The 23,879-nt window shown below is 48.2% G+C and overlaps 3 protein-coding genes and 1 pseudogene across 3 annotated transcripts in view; 1 reads left to right on the forward strand and 3 right to left on the reverse strand.

Moving 5' to 3' along the window:
* Positions 1 to 14,414, forward strand: part of Pskh1 (protein serine kinase H1) — a 29,284-nt gene extending 14,870 nt beyond the window's left edge. Inside the window, exon 3 of the mRNA XM_032887707.1 lies at positions 14,088 to 14,414. Coding sequence (XP_032743598.1) covers positions 14,088 to 14,405 — 318 coding nt within the window. The 3' untranslated portion in view covers positions 14,406 to 14,414. The remainder of the gene's footprint in view (positions 1 to 14,087) is intronic.
* Positions 3,095 to 3,617, reverse strand: LOC116886281 (annotated as a pseudogene).
* Positions 14,415 to 16,462: 2,048 nt separating the features above from the next.
* Positions 16,463 to 19,800, reverse strand: Ctrl (chymotrypsin like). Its single transcript, XM_032887867.1, has 7 exons — positions 18,311 to 19,800; positions 17,657 to 17,760; positions 17,488 to 17,567; positions 17,298 to 17,379; positions 16,969 to 17,149; positions 16,761 to 16,894; positions 16,463 to 16,677 (listed from the first exon to the last, which is right to left on the reverse strand). The coding sequence occupies exons 1-7, from the start codon at positions 18,360 to 18,362 to the stop codon at positions 16,516 to 16,518; spliced, it is 795 nt and encodes a 264-aa protein (XP_032743758.1). The 5' UTR covers positions 18,363 to 19,800; the 3' UTR covers positions 16,463 to 16,515.
* A 391-nt stretch (positions 19,801 to 20,191) lies between these two features.
* Positions 20,192 to 22,743, reverse strand: Psmb10 (proteasome 20S subunit beta 10). Its single transcript, XM_032887866.1, has 8 exons — positions 22,503 to 22,743; positions 22,219 to 22,306; positions 22,035 to 22,132; positions 21,782 to 21,922; positions 21,406 to 21,521; positions 21,245 to 21,303; positions 20,523 to 20,674; positions 20,192 to 20,366 (listed from the first exon to the last, which is right to left on the reverse strand). The coding sequence occupies exons 1-8, from the start codon at positions 22,556 to 22,558 to the stop codon at positions 20,255 to 20,257; spliced, it is 822 nt and encodes a 273-aa protein (XP_032743757.1). The 5' UTR covers positions 22,559 to 22,743; the 3' UTR covers positions 20,192 to 20,254.
* Between the last annotated feature and the right edge of the window lie 1,136 nt (positions 22,744 to 23,879).

The following is a 23,879-nucleotide window of genomic DNA, read 5'->3' on the forward strand; positions in this document are numbered from 1 at the left end:
TGGTTGAGTAAACTGCATGTGCTGCAAGCTGGAGAATATTTGTGTGCTTGTGGATGACTGTACCATACTCTGGGAGGAGCATAAGCCGAGCTTTGCAAGCCTACAGGACTCTGTCAGGACAGAAAGGGGAAGGCCCTCCTCCAGAGTACAAGGTACTCCCTTCTGGGCAGCTACTGCCAGGGTGCTGTTGTTGTCTTTGCCTTTTTGTTATTGTTATTGTATTTTGCTTTGTGTTTTGCTTTTTAATGGTTTATATTAAACCATTGTTTGTATGCATAATAGCAGTGTGAGTATGTGACGCCATAGCTTTTATGTTGTGGTCAGAGCACAACATTGTGGAGTAGGTTCCCCCCTCACACCCGTACGTGGATGCTGGGAATCACACTGATCAACAGTCTTGAATGGCGAGCACTGTTACCTATTGAGTGCAGTTCAGTGCACCTTTGCCTTGTTTTTTGAGAGAGCGTCTTATGTAACTCAGACTGACCTGAAACTCTATGTAACTAATCAAGGATGGCCTTGAACACCTAATCCTTTTGCTTGCACCTCCCGAATTCTGGGATTACAGGTGTGCATCACCGTTGTCAGCTGCCATTTCTGCTGTTTTCCCCACCTACGCAGGAGGGAGGGAGCTCTGAGTGTGAGCAACTGTCTTCTCTGACCTGTTTTTTCCCCAGGGATTTGGACCAGGCCCTCTCTCATCTCTATCATCTGGCTCTTGTCCCTGTTCCTTGTAAGTGTCATCCAAGGCCCTCAAATTGCTTTGTTTCAGGGCTTGGGATCTCTTGCCATGTCACCCCCCATCTTAGCTTGCAGATGAAGTTGTGTGGTTAGTCAAAGACATCTTTTCTCAGGAATGAGGGTTTCTTTCTTTCTTTCCTTCTTTCTTTCTTTCTTTCATTTTTAAAGATTTATTTATTTTATATGTATGAATATACAGAACTGTCTTCAGACACACAAAAAGAGGGCATCAGATCCCATTGTAGATGATTGTGAGCCACTATGTGGTTGTGGGATTTGAACTCAGGACCTCTGGAAGAGCAGTCAGTGCTCTTAACCACTGAGCCATCTCTCCAGCCTGAGGTTTGTCTTTTCTAAGAGAGTCCCCGGGTCATACATTTCAAAGGTGGCAGTGATTTAAGAACAAAATCCTTCTTCTTCTGTCACAGTGCTGGGGAGGTAACTTTTGCACCATTTATGAGAGGGATGATAACTGCTGACACTCACATCTTTGTGATATGGGCTCTGAAGAGGCTACTGTAGAACCTGATCCATTCCATAGGGTGATCAGCACCATGGAAAGCTCATGCTTCATCTCTTGTCCTTTGTATATCTTACGGGAATGGTTATATGATTCAAAAAAAGTTGATTCTCACATATCGGTGTAGGATGCCACAGGTCAGCCAGAGAATCCTCCAGTCACTTAGAAAGTTCTGTGGTGTGGGTAGGAGGCTAGGGACTATGTTAGTTATAGCTGAAACTGATACTTTACTCTAAATAGAGTATGACTGTCTGAAAGTCTGAGCTTTGTGTCCTGCCAGGCTGTTGAGGGTCCCTCCAGGTGACAGGGCAGTATGGAGCTCAACTAGAGGAGGGTGGGAGAGAGTATGTCTTTCCCAAGTGGAAAGACTTGGAAAATCTTTACACCAAAGAATTCTGATTCTGGCAATTGTTGACCAAGCAGTTTATCTGATTGGAGCTTGTGGTCATGCTTAACTAGTGTGGATTATCTGAGCATGGGAAGAATAACAAATGAATGGAATAGGGAATGGACTCAGGCTCCCACTTCTACTGGTATCCAAAGACTAGATAGAGGCAGCAGTTCAGTGCTCTGCTCTGCTGGACTCATGGACCCTCAGCGTGAGTGTAGGAGCTGGGCATTACCCAGTCTTTGCCTCTGCTAACCTCTAGTTGGAGTTGAATGATGCATCAGTTCCCAGTTCAGAGTTAAATCCCTGGCAGAACCTGGTCACATTTCTCTGCATGTGGGTGCTTGCATTCTGGTCCTCTGGAAGAATAGCCAATGCTCCTAACCACTGGGCTATCCCTCCAGATCCCCTTAAGCTGTACAATAATAGATCACCTAAAAAATGATTTGTCTGGGTGTTGCCAGGGGAAGGTGGCTTCCTTACTAGGTTTGGTCCTGTGTGCTGGAGGCCTGTAATCAATCAATCAATCTCTCTCTCTCTCTCTCTCTCTCTCTCTCTCTCTCTCTCTCTCTCTCTCACACACACACACACACACACACACACACAGTGTAGCCCTGCTGTCTTGGAACCCTGGAACCCATTCTGTAGACCAGACTGGACTCGAACTCAGAAAATTCAGAGTTCTGCTAGGCTACCAGTCATCTTTTTACTCCATTGGTCACTGCCTACCCATAAGCATATCTGGGAAACATATAAGAGACATGAAAGTCTGTACCAGTTTCCTGAATTCCAGGTCCTGTGTGGTAGGTACCCTTGTTCCTTGCAGGGTTTTTCCACACAGCCTCTGAGAGGCTTATGGACTTAAGCAAAAGCCTCCTGCAAGAGGTAGACTCAGAAAAGGAAACCCAACTGACTGAGCTCCAGGTTAAATAGAACATGGTATGAGAGAATGGAGCAGAAGCGAAAGAGGCTAAAGGCTTGTTTTGGGGGAACCCTGTGCTGCTAAGGAGATCCCCAGGTTCCAGATAGGACAAATGCAGCAGAAAGTGTTATAGGGGATGCCTAATTAATTGGGTGGTGTTAAAATGACTCCACCTGTTTGAGACAGATCATGGCTTCTAGGTCTTGGTATCCCATGGTTAGGAAAGTGGTGCTAATCCTAGCTCTCTGCAGGAGGAGCATTGGCATGGAGGGCAGCTCTAGACAGGCTTCTGGACTATCCTCTATGAGCCAGAGAGTATGAAAGCTTCTGCCCTCACATATCTGATGGGACCTGTGGTAGTAGTGTTCCACAGTTCTGACATTTTGATACGTCAGTCCATCCTACATATATATACTACAGGTCCCAGACGTTTGCCACAGTCACTCAGCACACTCCATTTATTCTTGGTGTTGACTCTAGAAATGTTGAAAGGTCCAATTCAAAGGTTGATTTTCTTTCTTTCTTTTTTTTTTTTTTTATGGTGGAAAAAAAGTATATCTTTAGAATTAACCATCTGGACTCACTTTAGATGATCCCAATCTTGTTGGCAACATCTAGAGCGTCATAATTAGGAGCCAAGTGAACATATGCCTTCTTCTCTCCATCAGGCCGTATCAGAGTATTGACTTTGGCCACATCAATGTCATAGAGTTTCTTCACAGCCTGCTTGATCTGGTGCTTGTTGGCCTTAACATCCACAATGAACACAAGCGTGTTGTTGTCCTCTGTTTTCTTCATAGCCAACTCGGTGGTCAGGGGGAATTTGATGATAGCATAGTGGTCAAGCTTGTTTCTCCTGGGTGCACTCTTTCAAGGATATTTTGGCTGCCTCCGGAGCCGCAGGGTCTTGGGCCACTGGAAAGTGGGTGACATTTGGATCTTCTTTTTGTGGCTGTGGACACCTCTCAGCACTGCCTTCTTAGCTTTCAAGCTTTGGCTTCGGCTTTGGGAGGGGCAGGAGCTTCCTTCTTTGCTTTCAGCACCATCTTGGCAAAAAGGGTTCAAAGATTGATTTTTTTTTTTTTTTAATTCTTTTTTTTCGGAGCTGGGGACCGAACTCAGGGCCTTGCGCTTGCTAGGCAAGTGCTCTACCACTGAGCTAAATCCCCAACCCCTGATTTTCTTTAGGAATAATGTTGACCACTGCCATGGGTAGAGCCTGCCAAATACAGGTATTGAATTGGGCGTGCTATATCTAGCATCTGCAGTCTCCATCCATTTTATACATGGTGAAATTGAGACTAGTGTGGTTCAGTAGCTTGCCAATGGTTTCACTGCTAAAGGACAGCAGACTTAGGATTGGCTTCAGGGACTATAGTGTGCTCTTCCAACAAACACTTCAGCCTGTTGCTCATGTGTTTCAGTGCTTCCGTGTATTGTGTGTGTAGATACATATCTCCTTGCTGGTCTATAAGATCCTAGAGGACACTGTCCACCCATAGACTTCCTAAAGTCCTGTCTTAACCTATTTCAACATTTGCTGGGTTGAACTGGAGTATTGTGATGACTAGAAGGAACGTTCTTCTGGTTTCTCCTAAGGGAAGCATGAGTGGTCACTGGTGGTGCCCTGGGAAAGGGCCCAAATACAACTGCTTCCGGGCAAGGTGAAGCAGAGGGCCTAGTGGTTGTGTGCTTAGGAGACTAAGATCAGAGCTGCCTGCGGGCACAGACACAAGGTTTTATGGAATGCCAAGAGTGAATTTGCTCTTCTCACAGGACAAATACAGGACATTGGAAGAAGAGGAAATGCAGGGTGAGATAATATTGCAAAGAGAAGTCTGAAATTTAGTCTGCTCAGAGGTGCTGGAGTAGAAGGCAGTTTGGAAGTGATGGGGAACATGTGACTAAGGAGCAAGGGAGGCTTGTGTGAGGGTGAGAGAAGATGAGACATAGGCTACCACAGAGGTGAACTTCCTGTTACAGGAGACCTTAGGAGGCTGGAGGAGCTGTTTTTGAAGGAGTGAACACAGGATATGAGTCATCCATCCGTAGATTCGTGCTGAAGTACTGTTGGGTTTTTCACTTGACAAATGTGACAATCATGGCTTGATGTCATTGCTTTTGTCAAGGGTTCTATTCCTAGAGACAGAATGTACGAAAAGCCTCTTGGATTGATGGCAGAATGATGGTGCCATCCGCAGCTCTGCTGTCTTTGAATTTAGAAGCCTGAATTGCCATCCTCCTCCACTTGGGCATTCTGAGCCAAGGATGAGCCTGAGTGACTACACCAGGAATAGGTGAGCTTGGGCAGAGGCTCATGCATAAAGCCTTATTCAGGAGAGTAAGTGCCTCTGAGTAGGTGACAGAGCTGGTGGAAGAAGAAATCCCTCCTGCTTCTGCCTGGGAAATATGGGATGGTGGGAGGTAGCCTTCCAGAGATGGGTCAGCCAGCTATCCACCTGGGGCCAAGGGTTGTTGAGGAGCAGTGAGTTGGACTAGAAGAACCATTTAGCTCTGATCGCCTTGTAGGAAGATGAGTTTCCAAAGGCAGAGTTGGCTGGACATCCCCTCACTTCACTCTTTCTTCCTTGCTTCTTTTTCTCATAGCTCTTGTACTCAGGGTTATATGATGGTTTCCCCAAATCTCTAGCTGCCATTACAAGCAGATACAAATCAGTTACACCAGGCCTTGACGAGCTTGGATGGCAGGATAAGTGAAAAGATGAAGGTGACTCCATCTTCTCTTCCAAGTGATCTGTACCTCAGTTGCGGGCTCCATGCATGTACTAGACATAAACCAGAATGTCATCCTCAGACAGGCCTTTCTTAACACCTAGCAACATGTGTCACTGAAAGGTGCACTTGTTTGGGCCATTGAGTGTGGGCAGTGGATTCTCAGTGGTTGGAGATCTATCCTTGGTTGGAATCCTCTTTTAGGGAGATAGGGGCTATTCTTTCTGTGATGGGGCAGGAGGCTGTCTCCAAAGGAAGAAGAGCAGCACTCCCTCATGTGCTGTCTCATGGGCTGCAGGCTCCCAGACTCTAGTCCTTTAGGCATTCTTCTGTTGCCGCTTCCCTGGTTATGCATTTCCCAGAGGTACCTTCCCTGTGGTGCTACAAGCAGCTGCCATTCCTAACACTGTTGCATTTAGCCCTTCCTGTGGAAAGACATTGCCCCAAACACTTCCAACAGCCTGTCAGCCTTGGCCAGACTTACTTCCCTCTCTGCCAATTTCCACTTCCAGCCCCTAGAGGACCTCCAACAAAAGGGAACAGTATGGCTGTGCTTAGAGTCATTCCCTGTGGTCCCCTCCCTCTCCTCTTTCTACTCTGTCATCACCTGAATAGTTCTTCCTTGTCAAAGGTTCAGTTGCCTCCAGGATCCCTAGTTGTGGGAGCTGCCAGGCTGTCATCTCTCCCACATTCTGACTTCTTGAGATCATGCGTGGTCTCACACCCTCTCTCTCAATTAAGATAGATAGCCAGTTCACTAAGGAATGGATGGTTCGGTGACCTCCCTGGTCCACCTGTCCCCTACTCTGCACACTTCCCTTCCCCACCCAGTTTCTCCATCTCACAGGGCCACTTTTCTGTCTGCCCAGAATGCCTTGTTTCCTCTGTGTTCTAGTACATGCATGGTACACCAGATAGGGCTCTGGTCCAATGTAGTCCACCTCCCTTGAGCAGAAAGCTGAGTTATCTTCGTTTCTTAACTTATCCTGCTATTCAGTGTTAACCAAGTACTGACCCTAACTAAAGGCTGCTATGCCTAGGGCTGTAGTGACACAGACCTCTGAAGACAGAGACCACATCTGTGAGGGAAATTCTAATAGCCAGGGAGTCTCTATACCACTTCAAAGTTAAAATGGGGGACTGAATGTATCTCAGTTGGTAGCATGCTTCCCTAGTACCCCTGAGGCCCTAGGTTCAATCCTGAGCACTGCATACAGCAGGAATTGTGTATACCTTGAGAGGTGGAAGCAGAAGGATCAGGAATTCAAGGGCATCCTCAGTTACATAGTGAGTTTGAACCAGTGTAGTATCCATCTAAAAGTTTATTTTAGGTGGGAAGAAATTTGTTGTTTAAAGAAATAAGGAGGGGCTGGGGATTTAGCTCAGTGGTAGAGCGCTTGCCTAGCAAGCAGAAGGCCCTGGGTTCGGTCCCCAGCTCTGAAAAAAAGAAAAAAAAAAAAAGAATTAAGGAAAAGAAAGCTAGCTCAGGCTCTGAATGCTTCTTGGCTTTGGCAGAATCCTTGAGTGGAAGTAAAAAAGATAATTTTATAGCATTCTTCTGGATCCAGAGCACTCGGGGCTGCTCCAGGACATTGTTAAGATGGCAGTGCCTGGTCAGCTGGCATAGGTTGTCATCCTTCTGGGCACTTAGGTTATACCCTGTTATGTCTCTGTCTTCTTCCCTGTCTCCTGTGCTTCATGAACAAGAGTCCATGAATATGTGAGGGCACAAGGTTGCATTTTATTCTCCTTCCCTCACTCCCTTCTCCCCTTTCTTGCCCTCTCTATTTTGATGCTCAGAATTGAATTCTGGACCTGGTACAGTGATAAGCAAGCACTGTATCACTAAGCAACATGATTACCCCCTTACCCCTATTTAATTAAATTTAGGTTTTAGAAATAAATTTTGAGGGGTTGGGGATTTAGCTCAGTGGTAGGGCACTTGCCTAGGAAGTGCAAGGCCCTGGGTTCGGTCCCCAGCTCCGAAAAAAAATAAAAAAGAAAAAAGAAAAAAAAAAAAGAAAGAAAGAAATTTTGAGACATTGGTCTTTGTGTTGCCAGGCCAGTCCAAACTCCTGGGGAGGTCAGTCATCTGGGTAGCTGAGATCGGTCTTTTTAAAACTGCAGTTGTTTCTTGACATTTTAGCTAACACAGTGGTTCTCAGTGCTGTGATTCTTTTTTTTTTTTTTAAGATTTATTTATTTTATGAATGCAGGTACACTGTCACTGTCTTCAGACACACCGGAAGAGAGCATTGGATCCTATTACAATGGTTGTGAGCCACTATGTGGTTGCTGGGAATTGAACTTGGGATCTCTGGAAGAACAGTCAGTGCTCTTAACCACTGAGCCATCTCGTCAGCCCTAGTGCTGTGATTCTTAATACTGTGACCCTTTAGTACAGTTCCTCACCTTGTGGTGAACCCCAACCATAAAATTATTCATTGCTACTTTATAACTGCAATTTTGCTTCTGTTATAAATCACAGTGTAAGTTTCTGATATTCAGAATATCTGATATGTGAACACCCCCCACCCCCACCCATCCCCCAGCCAACATACACAGGGTTGATACCCACTGGTTGAGAACTGCTGTACTAAGATCAAATGCAAACTTCAGAACTGGAGATACATACACCACTTGCCAAGTATGCTTGGAGTACTACAAAAACAAACAAAACACTAAGGCTCTATTTTCCACTGAATCCGGTTAAAGACGGTCAAGTGGTTGGGTCACTTGAGCTTAGGGGGTTTGAGATGGACCTGGGAAACACATAAAGAGCCATGTCTCAAAACAAAAGCAAAGGCCATCCCATCCACTCTTAGAATCTCAACCCTCACAAAGCTGAGATTGACTTATGAGACCTTGTCTCAACAAACAAACTCCTTTTAAAAGCCTCTGTTCTCACTTTTTTTTCCTGTCTTTAGACTGTTTTTTCAATCCTTTTCTGTGTTCCTCACTCTTTCTCTAGCCACTGAGGAGTCTTAGTGTGGGAGAGATCAGGGGCTTTGCTGGGTCCACCAGTGTCCAATTGTTATATTTTGCTATATTTAAAAAAAAATCATAACCTTCAGGTAGCTTCTGAGTGTGTTGTCTTACTGTTAGAATGAGAGCTCTGCTCTCCTGAGTGAATCCAAAGCTCTATTTCCCAGAATTTCTTCTGTGCCCTTTTCTCTGCTTTCATTCAGGCCCACGTAAGTACAGAAAGGAGGCCTTCAAGGGTGGGAATACTGGGTCTGAAAATATAAAAATACATCTTGAGACAAAGCTAAAGAAAACTGAGTCATGGTAGCAAGCCCAGGTTTGTTCCTTCCTCCTCCTGGCTGCTCTATAGAGGGACTACCTTTTTTTTTTTTTTTTTTCCGGAGCTGGGGCCCGAGCCCAGGGCCTTGCGTTTGCTAGGCAAGCGCTCTACCACTGAGCTAAATCTCCAACCCCGAGGGACTACCTTCTTAACCCAAAGTCATGGACTGTGTAAGGAACCTCAGGGATAAGGAGATCAGCTAGAATATTAATTACATCCTATGCTCCATGCCTTGCATGTAGTCAAGAAGTTAAAAAAGGTAGGCATGTTCTTAAAATCCAGAACTCTCAAAATTATGAGAGACTTAGAATTGTGATGTGTTCAGTCCCTCTATGTTGAAAGTGAGATCATACACAGAAGTGGAATTGGTCACCTGGCTTATAGCCTGACGCTTTAATCTGTCACCTCAATTTCATGTAGAAGAGACTTGGGTCAGTTATTCTCTTCTAGTCTTACTTGAGAGTGGTCAGCCTGCTGCCAGAGGAAGTCAGAGGCAGCAGATGAGTGGGCTTTGCTGCCAGAAGGAAGCAGCTTCCTTAGCCCCATACAGCTTAGGCTGATCAGATGCCCTTTTCCTCAGTCCCTTTCAGGACTTTCAGACTCAAAGGGAGACTATGTGTATGTAGCCTTGGGAACTGTTCTTGCCATCTCCTCCTACTCACAAAGAAGGGAGAGAGAAAAGGGAGACAAGTTCTCCGGCCTTGAACAGAATGCCTTCCTATATTGGTGCCTCTCCCTCTAAACATAGTTGGAGTCCACAGAGGAATGGTTTTGGTCCAGGAGAAAAGTAGGGGATAAAGAGGAGAAATTGGTTAGGGAGTGGTCCCTCCCCCTCCTTGTGTTGTCCTTTCTGCCAGAGAACAAGGTCTCTGGAGGCCTGTGTACTAGGGAAATAGACTACCAGCTTGATGGTCAGACTCAGAGTGAGTGAGTCCCTTCCTCCTTTAGCCTCAGTCCAGGGCCCAGCCCCACCCATGCAAATGTCCAGAGATTCAGAGTATGGATTAGTAATTGAAGCTAGCTTCTAATCTCCTAGATGTCTGCAGGCAGAGCTAACTGACCTCTCAACATTTCCTGCCAGCCCCCACCCCGTCCTGTGTTTCAGTCCAGATTTAGTTAGAAACCTCTGGGAGACCAACCAGCTGCTACTTGAGACCTGTCCTATTTGTCAGCCACCTGAGGCCCAGGAATGTCCCTGTCTGATCCCAAGGATTACATACTTAAGTCGAGTTATGTCCTTCAGCCAGAGAAAGCAGTTAAAACTTTGGAAACTGAAGCACATGGCTGTTTAATCATTTTTCTTTTCCTCGTGTCCAAAATGCCTCCTGGCCAGTCAGTCATAGCCTGGCAGATGCACTTAGCCTCCAGAGAAGCAGGTGGAATGGGTACTGAGCACTTTAGGTCAAGGTGCTGGATCGGACTTGAGGCCAGAAATGGGACTATGGAAGATGTGAGAAGCCTTACATTTCTGAGCTATGTTGGGAAGCCGCCCAGCTACAGGTCAGCCCAAGCCCCTGCCTCACTGTCTGCAAACTGGATGAGAACCACCTCCCTATGTTCGGTTTGCTTGACTTCCAACTGCAGTTTTTTTCTAACACCAAGCTATGGCTTGAGTCACATTGGCTTTGGAAGCACTACCAGCATAGCTTGCTCCCAGCTCTTCAAAGATGGGGAGCGCTGGGGGCCTTCCAGAAAGCTGTGCTGGCCCTCAGACAAATGAGTTCATTGGCATTCTGTACACAGTGGCACGAACACAGTAATAGGTGAGACGAGAGTCTGGGGGAGTAGGAAGGGTGGATCAATCTGGCTTGGTTTAGCACTAACAGGCTGACTATCCGACAAGCAGCAGGGGTCTGTGCCTGGTGCTCGCCTCTGCCTGCTCTGGAGATGGAGATGTTTACACTCACTGTGAGGTCTGGTGAGACGCCTGTCTAAGACTGTATCAGACAGGTTCCAAGCTGCAGGAGTCCATGGTTTAACTGAATGAGGATGCCTCCAGTTCATCCATGTTCAGGTTTCTAGCTTGTGAATCCATCTTTACCACTGTCCATCTTCTGCAGAGAAACTGCTACTCTTTTGTTTGGAGGAAGGTGTTTGAATTAGAGTCTTAAGAAGCCTAAACTGGCTTCAAATTGTCTATGAAATACAGGATGACTGAACTCTTGATTCTCCTGCCTCCATCTACCAAGTATTGTAATCTTTTGTTGTCATCATTATTATTGTTGATTTTTCAAGACAAGATTTCTCTGTAGTCCTGGCTGACCTGAAATAGTCTGTAGTGCAGGCTGAACTCAAACTCAGAGATTCACTCGCCTCTGCCTCCTGATGCTAGGATTGAAGGCCTGCACCACCACACTTGGCTAAAGCACTGGGATCTAGTGTGTGTATCAAAATGCCTGACTTAGGACTTGCTCCTCTGTCCAGAATCATACAAGGGACAGAGTCAGAATTATGCAGCAGTGTTAGGAGTCCTCAGGTCCCATCAGGAGCTGTTCTTCGAGAAGCCTGGCTGGACAGCAGTCTGTTTTTTAGTTACCATAGAAGTCCAACAGGGCAGCACAGCACAGGTATTCTGATTCAGTCTGTTCAGCACTGAGCTTGCCATGTTCATGAGACGCTCTGATAGGCCTGCTGCTTCCATCCTGTAAGTGAGGAGCAGAGATTTGTGCTCAGGTAGTAGCAGTAATTCATGGGGCTTTCTTTTAAAAATTATTTATGTAAATGGGTGTGTATGTCTGTGCAGTATGTGCATGCCTATGGAAGCCAGAAAAGGGTGTCAGAGCCCTGGAACTTGAGTTATAGACGATTGTGAGCTGCCATGTACATGCTAGGCATCAAACCAGGTCCTCTAAAGAGTAGCCAGTCCTCTTAACCTCTGAGCCATCCCTCCAGCCCTGCATAGACCCCTCTTCCTTTGTGAACCAAAAGTTCTCTTAAGAGATTCAGGGCCCCAGAACCTGTTCTCCAGTAAGGCATCTTAAAGATCCACAGCACTTCACCCCACCAGGCTGAGTTCCATTAGACAGCATCCACTGGTACTTAACTCACTTCACCTTACCTACTGAGTACCTCCTACATGTGCTCCTAAGCGCTAGGACTCAGTATTAGACTGAATGAATTTTAAGCATTAGAAGGCTGGAAAATCATCTAGGGAAATGCCCTTTACCCTAAAAATTTAAGTTCAGCCAGGTAAAGACAAGCTAGGGAGGCTGAGATGAGGGATTGACAGCTGCGTGGTGAGAGTCTCAAGGCAGCATTGCTTACCTGAAGCAGAACAGGCTTTTAGGAGAGCTCTGTAGGGACAGAATATACTAGAAGGAGGCTTGGACATGGTACTTATAGGAATTGTTTGTTTGTTTTGGTTTTTAAAGACAGCGTTTCTGTGTGGCCCTAACTGACCTGGAACTAGTTCTGTAGACCAGGATGGCCTGGAACTCACAGAGATCCACCCACCTCTGACCCCTGAATGCTGGGATTAAAGATGTATACCACCAACACCCTGCTTGTTTGTTTATTTTGAGAGTCTCACTATACAGACCACACTGGCCTTGAACTCACAAACATCTGCCTGCCTCTGTCTCCCAAGTGCTGAGTTTAAAGGCTTGTACCACTACACTTGGCTAATCACAGGAGTTTGGTGGCTCAAGAGGTTATACAAACTGGTCGAGCCTCTGAAAAGAGTTGTTATCTCTGTCTGGCCCCAGAAGTCCCTACCTGTCTTAGTTAGGGTTCTCTAGAGTCACAGGACTTATGGAATGTCTCTCTATATTGAGGGAATTTATTATGACTTACAGTCTGTAGTCCAACTCCCCAACAGTGGTCAGCTGTGAATGGGAAGTCCAAGAATCTAGTAGTTGCTCATTCCCACGAGGCTAGTTTTTTTTTTTTTTTGGTTCTTTTTTTCGGAGCTGGGGACCGAACCCAGGGCCTTGCGCTTCCTAGGCAAGTGCTCTACCACTGAGCTAAATCCCCAACCCCGAGGCTAGTTTTTTCAGCTGGTCTTCTATAGAAGTAAATTCCAACAGATGTGCTAAGTAATTGCAAGCAGGTGAAGAAGAGGGAATCTTCCTTCTTCCAATGTCCTTTTGTAGGTCTCCAGCAAAAGGTGTGGCCCAGATTAAAAGGGCGTACCACCACGCCTGGATCTGGGGCTTGTTTTGTCTCAGGCTGACCTTGAACTCAGAGATCTCCTTGCCTTAGTCTCCTGGGATTAAAGGTACTACCTTACCTGGGCCTAATCTTTTCATAGCCACTATGCCTTAAGATCTCCATGTCAAGATCTGGGTCAGAAACTTGTGTCTTCCAGCCTTAAGATCTGGATCACAGGTGAGCCCTCCAGTTCTGGATTATAGTTCCACACATAGTTAAGTGGAATAGCTCTTCACTCCCCTGTTACCAGACTGAGAAATAGAGAAGCATTAAGTGTTATTTTCTCTTGGTGATCAGGAGGCTCAGACTGAGGCAGGGAATTTCTTGGAAGTTCAAAGGTGAGACCTCTCACTAAGGCTGAAATGTTCCCCTCTCTACTTAGCCTGGTACAAACAGTGGTTGTTGGAGCTTAGACATGGTGAGAAAATTTGGATCATTCTCCAAAAATCTAAGAGCACTTAAGAACTGTTCTCAAAAAGTACCTTAGGGGGCTGGAGAGATGGCTCAGAGGTTAAGAGCACTGTCTGCTCTTCCAGAGGTCCTGAGTTCAATTCCCAGCAACCACATGGTGGCTCACAACCACCTATAATCAGGTCTGGTGCCCTCTTCTGGCCTGTAGTCGCATACATGCAGGCAGAAAGCTGTATGATGTATACATAATAAATAAATAAATGTTTAAAAAAAAAAAAGTACCTTAGTTCAGTTCCCATTACTCACATAAGAGCTCACAGCTACCTTTAACTCCAGTTCCATCTGTCCTCCATTGAATGGCACCTATATATACATGGTACATATGCATGCACTCAAGTACACACACATATAAATTAAAAAAACAAAAAACCCTCCTATCCAGGTGTGATGGTGCATGCCTTCTATCCCAGCACTCAGAAAAAGGGGGATCTCTGTAAGTTACAGGCTAGCCTGGTCTACATATTGAGTTCTAGGCCAGGCAAGGCTATACAAAGAGATCCTCTTCCAAAAAACAAAACAACAAAAACTCCCTAGGGTAGGTTAGGGGTCTGGTGAGGGGACCATCCTCTTTGGCCAGGCCTTAAGGAGTATAGAACACTTACTTTCCTCCCTTGAATAGACGACAGATCCTTTTCTTCCTTGCCAGACTCCTCATCAAGCATCACCTGCTCAGTAACCTGAGTCAGCATTGAAGGGAAGGGAAAGGTGTTTCAGTGCTGTACGAGAGGAGAGGCACTGCCTCTGTAGACTGCACAGGTTCTGGGCGGATCCTAATTCTGTGGTGGTCTGTGGCATCCATCATGCAGATGGGAGGGCAATATTGGATCTTCTCACACTAATGCTTGTCCTTGGTTTCTAGCCCTGGCCTAGTGTATCTAATCTGGCCAAGGACTTCATTGACCGCCTGCTGACCGTGGACCCTGGAGCCCGGATGACTGCACTGCAGGCCCTAAGACACCCCTGGGTAGTAAGCATGGCAGCCTCTTCGTCCATGAAGAATCTGCATCGATCCATCTCCCAGAATCTCCTCAAGCGTGCTTCCTCTCGTTGCCAGAGCACCAAATCTTCCCAGTCCACACGTTCCAGCCGCTCCACACGCTCCAACAAGTCACGCCGTGTTCGGGAGCGTGAACTGCGGGAGCTTAACCTGCGCTATCAACAGCAGTATAATGGCTGAGCCACCAGCCACTTTATGCCATGTCACCTGGGCCTAATACCTTCTCTATAGCTAGACCTCATGCCCAGCAGTTTGTAGAGCATGTCTGCACCCAGCTACTCTCTATACCTTTAGCAGCCCCTACCTCCTATCAAGGGCCTGGCCCTGTTATGATGGAATGGTGGCTCAGGGCCACTTGAACTGGGAGCCTGGTAGGCAGCTGCTCTATTTGAGTTGGACTGAGTCCCCACTGATTGCCTTAATTTTTGCCACTTTCTTGGACCAAGGTGCCTGGGAGTACTGTGTTGGGTAGAAAGGGTCCTATGGCTCAGGACTCTTAATCCTTTTATAACCCCCTTCCTCCCCAAAGCATTGATTGGTCTAGCTCCCACATTCTCTGCCATGCTAATCCTTAAGATTATGCTCCAGTGGGAAGTCTGACTTGTGCCATAGCTAAATTGCCTCCTTAGTCCCTTAGCTACAGTTAGATTCAAGCAACTCTGTTTCCCTCAGCCAAGATTTATCTTCCTTCATGGTGCCACCGGGGACCCCTTCTGTCCTCAGACTTGCCAGACCTCTGGCTGTAGAGACTGTGGCATGGACCTAACCTCAGGCTCCAACCTCTCTCTGAGAGAGATCCTGTCTATCACCCTCAGTGCCTTTGCAGAGCCTGCTATTGTCTATCTCTCCTACTTGGATGCCAGTTTCGTTCCCCAGCTGCCTCCTTCCCAACAGTGAGGGGTTAAAGGGAGCTCCACTGCTGCTACCTGGGGAATGGATGTGCCTGAAGGTTCTATCTTCTCAGAAGTCATCACCAACCTTTGTTCTGTCCTTTGGTGTGTTGCCCTTTGCTGCTTCCCTTCTGGAGCTGCTAGACCCTCCTTTACAGCTCCACTGCGCCACCTAGTGTCTGGTCTAGGTATAGGTGGCCAGGAGAGGGAGTGGTGACTTTGCAAACCCACAGCCCTCCAAACGGAAGAGGAGAGAAAGGAGTTGCTGAATTGGGGGAGAGTCCTGGGCTGCTCAACTCCCCTTCTGCTCAGTTTCTCCAAACCTCACCCTGGAACTTAGCCATACTGTGTTACCTGCCTCTGAACCTTGGGTGCCTTGGGTGCAGACCTTGCTGTAAGAGCTGGCCTTGCCCTATTTGCCCTGTCCCTGTGTTTCTTTTCATAGCATTAACTTTCCAGGCTGGCCCCACTGAGTCTCAGGCTGGAGGGAGCCCTTCTGGGAGGTAGGGTAGGGTTGCAGGGGCTACTTTCCCAGAGGACTGAGCCACAACAGCCCCTATAGCTGTCATGGTCTCCCCTATCACCACCACGTTAGGCTGGAACACAATCTCCCTCCCTCTGTAGCTGCTTTCAGTGGGTAGGAAGGGGCCAGACAGAGCCTAGCTTGGGCCTTGGCTAGATTAAGAGCCTGTCAGCAGGACGAGTCTGACTCCACTCAGCTCCTCTCAGGAGGTAGCCTTGGGTGAGGCACTCTTTCCTACATATGCCACCTCCACTGGGAAACCAACCCAAAGAGACCACTCTGTGCCAAGTCAACTGTGCCTTATATATGCTCTCTTCACACTCCCTCCCCCTGCGTAGGAGGCAGTGGAGAGTGGAAGCCTCACAGCCTAGAGTTCCCCCACCTACCAGTTCCCCAGGAATCCCTGGGGGTGTGAACCACTGGGGATTTATTTTCTCTCTTGCCCAAAGTAGGTCTGGTTGTGAGGATTTGACAGAGGGAGTTTAGTGTCTTGGGCCTTTGATAGGTCCACCAGGCCTTCATGCCCGGACAATGGATGGAGAATGTGCAGTTATTTATTTTGTGTACTCTGTAAATGTATCTTCTGTATCCAATAAACAGGCTGCCCTCCCTTGGGGAAGGCTGCCATTTTTTCTGACCACACTGACTGTGCCATGGGACTAGTGGATTGTTCAAAAAGAGGAGTAAGGGACACCATCTAGGCTGATTATTGTAGGAAGACCCTGGCTCCTCAGCTGGTGCTATACTAGAAGACAAAGTCCAATAGAACCCCCAAGAGCCTCTTCTCACTAAGCCAGGATGAAAGATGAGACTACCCAAGAGAAACTGAGGCTGGTGTCTTTATTGGATTGAGATGGGGAAAGGATCTGTGGACAGTTTAGTTGTAGGCCATGACTTGGTTGATCCAGGTGTTGAACTTGCTGACCCGAGTGTACATGGCCGGTGCTTGTACATTACAGTTCTCAGTGCCCCAGGAGACAATACCAATGAGCACCCAGGTGTTTCCCTTCTGGCAGACAAGAGGGCCTCCTGAGTCACCCTGAAAGGGAAGCAAAGGGGAAAAGTCAGCATGGCAGTTTGGGGAAGTGTACCACGGGACAGTGCAGAAGACAAGGAGCTTACCTGACATGAGGAGGCACCTGCGCCACCTGCACATATCATGGCGTCAGTAATGCGTGAACCCCAATACTGCCGACACTGATTCACAGTGACCAGGGGTAGAACTACTTGCTGCAGACGTGCTGGTGTCACGTTGCCTGTGGGTCAGGAGAGGTGGTCAGGCTGGCCCTGGGTGCTTTCCTGGTCTCCCCTCACTTACCCAAGTCCTTACCCACACCACTGATGCGGCCCCAGCCAGTGGTGACGCATGTGAGGCCCGCAGGAAGTGCCTCATTTGAGGAAGCCAGGCAGACTGGTGAGACTTGTGCTGTGTACCGGGCTGGCGAGGCAAGCTTCAGGAGAGTCAGGTCATTGTTCAAGGTGTTGGGGTTCCAGCTAGGGTGTGTGATCGCCTGTGGAGCCAGTCAAGAGCCATGTAAAGTGGGCACAGGCACCGAGGCCGGCGCTGAGGTGAGGAAGTCAGGGAAGCCTGAATTCCCACGTCCAAAGCAGAACACCTGCAACCCATTTTCCCTTTCTACGTGTGCAGCCAGCACTTACCTTCGAGATGGAGAGCACCTGTATAGGCTCAGCATTGGAGGATCGGTCATATTCTCCTAAAATGACAAAGTGGCGTCCAGGCCTGCAAGGATAATGAGACTGGGTACTGCTAAGTGGTTTTGGAGGGGGGCATCCAAGGAAGGGGAAGTGGGAAGAGATGGATTGGGCAGGGTGAGTGGAATACACTCACGTGACTTGGCAGTGGGCAGCCGTGACCACCCAGTTCGGGGCAATGAGAGAACCACCACAGAAGTGGAAGCCGGTGTTATCCTAGGGTCAAAAGTCAGATTCATGAGTGGGCTTAAGTTACCCTTAGGCCTAAAGCACCCAGGACCCTGACCCACCCCTAGGGTGTGTACCTGCAGAGACACTTGCCAGGGCCAGGAGCCTGGCACTGCATTCTCCCCGTTGACAATCCTCTGGTTGTAGCTCAGTGCAGGTGTGATGGCGGGAACACCACAGCCTGAACAAAGGGCTGGTGAGGATATAATCCCAACCTCCCTCTCCCTAATGTCTTCCTCAAGGTGCCCCCAAGCTAGATATACAGAGGGGTCCAAATCAAGGGGATTACTCACTAGCCTTTCCCCTGACTGCCTTTTAGACATACACAGCAATCTTGGTTACCCCACCCTACCAGTCTTTGAGTCTTATGCATTCTGTCACATCTACCAACCTAGTCCTAATGTTTTTCAGGCTACTTTTCCCTTTAAGTCCTTGTATGCCCTTTATTTTTCTAGGCCCAAGCAGTCTACCATGCAGCTAGAAAGCGTTGTTAGTCTATGCCCATCTTGTATGTTTTCCTGAGCCTCCTCATGTCTGGCTCAAGCTCCTGTCTCATTTGTGAGACTGGTCCCCGGCTCTTTCCTTACTCCTAGCCCTGAAGGTTCCTCTTCCTTTGCTTACACTGCCTGTTCCCTTCTAACCAGGCTGGCCTCTTATCTGGGCCCCTGAGCAGGAGCTGGGAGCTAAGTTGTGCTAAGTTGTTCAGTCAGGGTCGGTCCCAGCCCACTTACCCCAGGAGGAGCCAAGAAGGACCAGACTAAGGGTTAGGCTGAGCAGTAGCATTGTGAAAAATAAGAACGATGTTGAGATGGCCTGGCTTTATTTATGAGTATCTTTGTCCTTGGGCAGAAGTCTTGGGCCTGAGACTAGGCCAGCTGTGTGGTCTTGGCATAGCCCCACACCTGCTTTTAGGAGAGGACTTCTCAGGCCAAAGTCCTTGGAATTATCAAGTACCCAGGTGTGAGGTTCTCACCTCCACCTTCCCAAACCTTGGCTTCCTATTGACTTTCAGAATCACCTTCTACCCAAAGTGTTGACCACTGGGAACCAAGGAGATATGGCCAAAATAGGTCTAAAGTGTCAACCTGGTGGTTGGGACCTATGAAATTTCCCAGTTCTATCAGGAATACTGAACTCCCAGAGAGTCTGTTCAGAACATGGGTATGTTATGACTGGTGGAAGGAATGGCCAGATGTGGCCACCTCTGCCAGAACGCCGGGGATGAAGGTTCTGGCAGGTTGTGATTCCTAACAGACGTCATCTTGGATTTCTCTTCAGTATGGAACAGGAGTCAGAGGTTTGTCCAGAGAGGCCGATTCTCTTACCAGCACGAAGCAAACCTCATGCATCTGATTCTGAGACCTAAGTGTGGGCTCTCAGTGCCTGAGAGACCCTGGGTTGAAGTTGGCTGTAGAAGTCCTTTTCTAGACTTCAGATTGCCCAAGGCGAGATCTGTGCACAGCACATTTATTATTGAGCTCTGGGCTGAACTTGAACAGATGGAGAAAAGGCGCTTCTGTATGCAGAGTTGCCAAGGTGAGTTGGCTTGAATTTTTCCAGAATATCAAAGAATTTGACAGGCTCAAGAATACCTCAGTCTAACATGTGAAACAGGAAATGGATGAATAAAGGAGTGGACAGACACAAGATCAGGTATGACAAAATATGAAGGCTGGTGGACATAGGGATGTTTACTGACAAGTCCTTTAGCTTGTTTACTATCGTATATACAAATTCTCATGACAAAGTCTTAGGGGGACCATACAACCAGGGGTCAAGGGTGTCCAGCCTGGAGGTCAACCTCTCTAGAAAATGTGCCTTATTAGCTCTGAAGCCCCAGTGGAGCACAGCTACCGTGAGGGCAGGATGCTCCTACCAGCACCCAGAGGGCCTGGCACTCAGTGAAGAAACCTTGCCAGGCAACCTTAGCAAAGGCCTCTCACTTAGCTGTGTCATCTTTCCCTATGAGTCCACAACCACCCCTTCCAGCCTAGAGAACCTGGGAGTCAATCTCCCCACTCACAGTCCCACACGTGCGGACAAGGCCCAGCCTTCCACAGGCTCACACAGGCTTGGTCATAAAGAGGGGAACTGTAGGTGGTAAAGGGCGCTTGGTGAGAACTTGCCCGTGGAGTCAGGAAGCACTTGCTCTATTAGCATTTTAGCCTCCTAAGGACCCAGGGTAGCTGGTGGACATAGGTGTTTGTTGATAAGACAGGGAAAGTTTAACAGTGGGGGTCGTCTGTCCGTGCCTTCCAAGACGGGACTCGTGGGGTAAGCTTCCGCCACGTGGAACTATGGTTTGGAGATGACAGGATATAGCTTTCTACTCCAAAGCTTGTAGTGCCTGCTAGGGCTGGGATTCTGCATGGATTGATCTCTGAGATGGCGATGAAGAGCAGCTCAGGCCAGGAACTGAGAATGAAGTCCTGAGAGGGATTCCTCAGCCTCAAAGCTGGCTTGTCCCACTCCTCTCAAGAAAGACAGTCTTGGTTGGGGATTTAGCTCAGCGGTAGAGCACTTGCGTAGCAAGTGCAAGGCCTTGGGTTCGGTCCCCAGCTCTGGAAAAAAAAAAAAAAAAAAAAAAAAAAAGAAAGAAAGACAGTCTTCTGTTTAAGTGTTTGTATCTCCTGGATTTATTCACCCTTGTTCCAAACTCTACATCTTAGGCCACTTTACTCCACCTCCATGGCCTGCACAGTTTCCTCCAGAAGTTCCAGGGTCAGGGCTCTCACTTCCTGGGTCTGGACAGGTGTGGTTCCAGGAGCAAAGCGGTACTGGCCAGCTCTAGAAGGGAGGAGGGCCAGCCTTTTAGATCGCAGCCTGTTCTGTTCTGGCAGACCGACCGACAGACAGACAGCAGACACACACAGGCACGCAGACACACACACACACACACACACACACACACACACACACGGCCCTCCCTTCCCTTGCTCCTACCTCTGCACAGGCTTTATGGGTGAGCTCAAAGCTCTCTGCAGTTTGGCGCCTCCTGCAGTGATCACACAGGCATCCACACTGCCTCCAGAGCCTAGGTCACCCAGGATCCCTGCTGTGATGGCTTCCACCAACAGCTCTTGCGCAGCCTCCAGCTGTGGTAGTGGGAAAGAGGTTGAATGGAATCTAGTGTTACCTCACTCTAACCTGGGGGCTTTCTTAATCTCGAAGCCTAGACAAGTTGCTCTTTATGTAAGCTCAACCTCCTTTCTCTTCCCTCCATTCAAAATTCCAGTCCCTTGGCTTCTGACCCCCCCTCCCGAAAGACACTGTGCCCTCCACCCACTGTCCTCTGTACAAAATTCTCAGTGTCGCTTACACCTATAGCCTTTCTTCCAGCAGTCTTCCCACCCACTCTGTCACGAGTTTCTCCCTGGGTCTTGGTTATCTCTGAAGCACAGTTACCCACTTCTATCCCACTCCAAAGTACAGATCTCAAACCTACTACAGAACCCCACTGGGCTCTTCAGTAATCTGCTGTGAGCTTCAGCTTCTCTCTGTGGCCTAAGCTTGGTTATTGACTGGACTTCACTTCTTCAACTTTACTCAGTTCCTATCCAGTAGTCACCATTACCCCTACAAGCCTTCCTTGTTTCTATCCTTGGCCAGGGTTTTTCCGGCACTCCCCGCCAGTGAGCGTGAAGTAATGGGCAGAAGTCGCTCACCGTCATGTTTGGCTGGAACCGGTCCTCCAACAGTGCCACGGCTGCATCTTGACCAGAGCCTGCAGGTGGAAAGGGGCATCTGAAGTCAGTTGCGGCTGCTGAGGTATAAACCTTGAAAGTAGGGTTGCAGGAGCAAGATTGAAAAAGGTGGAAGCGCTCACCAAGGGCAGTAAAAGGCAGACGGCTGTAGGAACCGTGTGGGTGCACGCTGTAGAGCTGCGGTCCGTTCAAATCAACCCCGCCCACGATCAAAGATGCTCCCACGTGGCCTTGGTACCTGTGGAGGAGTGGGCATGGTTACTGTCAGCAGGAGCCAGACCCCGCCCATTATATTGCTTTTTGGTCTGAGTCCCACCCCTTCCTTTGGCCAGGCGGCCTACAATTGACGTCTCTTCCGGAACTCAGCTTGATGTCTTCTTCCGGTCTCCCTGCTGGTTGCACCCCGCTTTTTTTTTTTTTTTTCCGGTTTCACCTCCTGTCATCCCCACCCATCTGCAGATACCCCCTCTAAGGGTCGTCTTAGCCTCACTTCCTCACCGGAAGAGCGTCTGACGCAAGATACGGGTGACCGTGGCCACCCGAGGTTCACGGCCGGTGGACAGAGCATGTAGTTCCATTTTGGAAGCTGCCATCCGCGTGGTCATCTCAGTGTCCGCAGCTACTCCAGCCCCACAGCAGCTAAGGGAAAAAGGGATTATGGATGTGGACAGGAACTTGCAGGGACATAATTAGGCGTGAGCGACAGTGCAACTTATGTTTGAATATGGGGACTGGCCCGGTAGATACTGACTAGATTTTGGGGGCGATGAAGTGGATCTTCTCGCAGCTTTTATCCGCCACAACCGAATCGTTAGTAGCCCGCGTGTCCGCACCCAGGATGACTCCATCCTGCAGAGGTAGAGCCCAGCCTTAATGCCCACCTGATCTTCTCAGTGGCTGCCCTTCTAGCCCTCCAGCCCTATAACCCCGCTTACACGGAACACAAGTCCGGCGATGGTAGTCCCGGTCTTGCGTGCAAGAGGGACCCGAAGTCCCGGAAGGACGTGTTCCAAGGACGCATTCCTGGAAACATTGAGGTGGCTCTCATTTCAGTTCTGAATCTAGGGAGGGTCCTTGAATCCGTCCCCGAATCCATGTCTACTTTCCTCATCTGAGTTAAGCCTCTACTTAGTCACCCAACATAGGATAGGGTTCCCCCCACTCCACCAATAAAACAAGGCACTAGCAGCTCGCGACTTGAATTCCACTTCCCCTTCACCTCTGGCAGTTCTCGAAAGAGAAGCCTCCTCTGTGTTCCACTGCCTGCTTCAGCATCTCCGGGCAGGAAGGCCAATTGAGATGCGGGGGTCTCGATGGGTGGATCAGATTTAAAAAGCAAAGTCAGAGCAGAGGCGTCTGTCGTGGCTTCTGTGGGGCTTTTCGGGTCGCTTCCTACTTTCGCTTTCACCCCCCACCCCAACCCCCCGCCTAGTTCAGAGGCTGCTTATGCTTTGTGCATCTTCTCTTTCACTTTCGCCTTCGCTTCTAGTCCCACCAGGTGGCTTGAGGATATTGTACTCCTGGCCAGGCCTTCCACAGTGCGCCTTAGTCCCTCTGTCTCCATTTCATCTGACACCCCCGAGCACTGTAAGCACATGCGTATATTCAGGAAAAATACGCACACAGCCAACTCCTTAAAAATAAGTAGAAATCGGGGTTGGGGATTTAGCTCAGTGGTAGAGCGCTTGCCTAGGAAGCGCAAGGCCCTGGGTTCGGTCCCCAGCTCTGAAAAAAAGAACCAAAAAAAAAAAAAAGTAGAAATCAAGCCTTTTGAGGCTTAATTATGTGTATGAGTGGTTGTGGCATGTGCATGCCAGGTGCCCACTGAGATTGGCATCAGATTCCCTGGAACTGAAGTTACAGATGGTTGTGAGTCACCATATATGGGCATTGGGAACAAAACCTAGATCCTCTCCAAGTGCAAGAAATGTTCTTAACTTCTGAGCTCTCAATCTCTCTAAAGTCCCAAATGAAATCTTCTTTAGATGAACGGTCATTCCTTCAGATCCTAAACTTTTTTTCAGCGTAGCTTAGTGTAGCCCTGTCTGTCTTGGAACAAGCTTGGTAGACAAGGTTAGCCTGGATGAAGAGATTAAAGGCATGTGTACCACCACCTGGCTCTAAACTTTTAAACTTTGTATGACTTATTTATATGTGTATTGGTGTTTTGCCTGTATGTCTGTGAGGGTGTCAGATCCCCTAAAGCTGGAGTTGCATACAGTTTTGAGCGGCCATGTGGGTGCTGGTACTTGAACCATGGTCCTCTGGAAAAACAGCTTCTTTCAATGGATGCTGAGCTATCTCTCAGGCCCCTTTCATCTTTAGTGCTGAATCCAAGCTCTTACATTAACAATCCCAGCCCCAGCTGCCATATTTCAAATTCTATTTGTTTGTGTGGTTTTTTTTTTTTTTTTGGAGCTGGGGACCGAACCCAGGGCCATGCGCGTGCTAGGCAAGCGCTCTACCACTGAGCTAAATCCCCAACCTTGTTTGTGTTTTTGAGACAGGGTCTCAGTGGTCCTGTCTGTCCTGGAACTATGTAGATCAGAGTAGCCTACACAGAGATCTGCCTGTCTCTGTCTCCCAAGTGCTGAAC

This window comes from Rattus rattus, chromosome 17, assembly GCF_011064425.1.
Source record: "Rattus rattus isolate New Zealand chromosome 17, Rrattus_CSIRO_v1, whole genome shotgun sequence".
In the NCBI taxonomy this organism is placed as follows: Eukaryota; Metazoa; Chordata; class Mammalia; order Rodentia; family Muridae; genus Rattus; species Rattus rattus.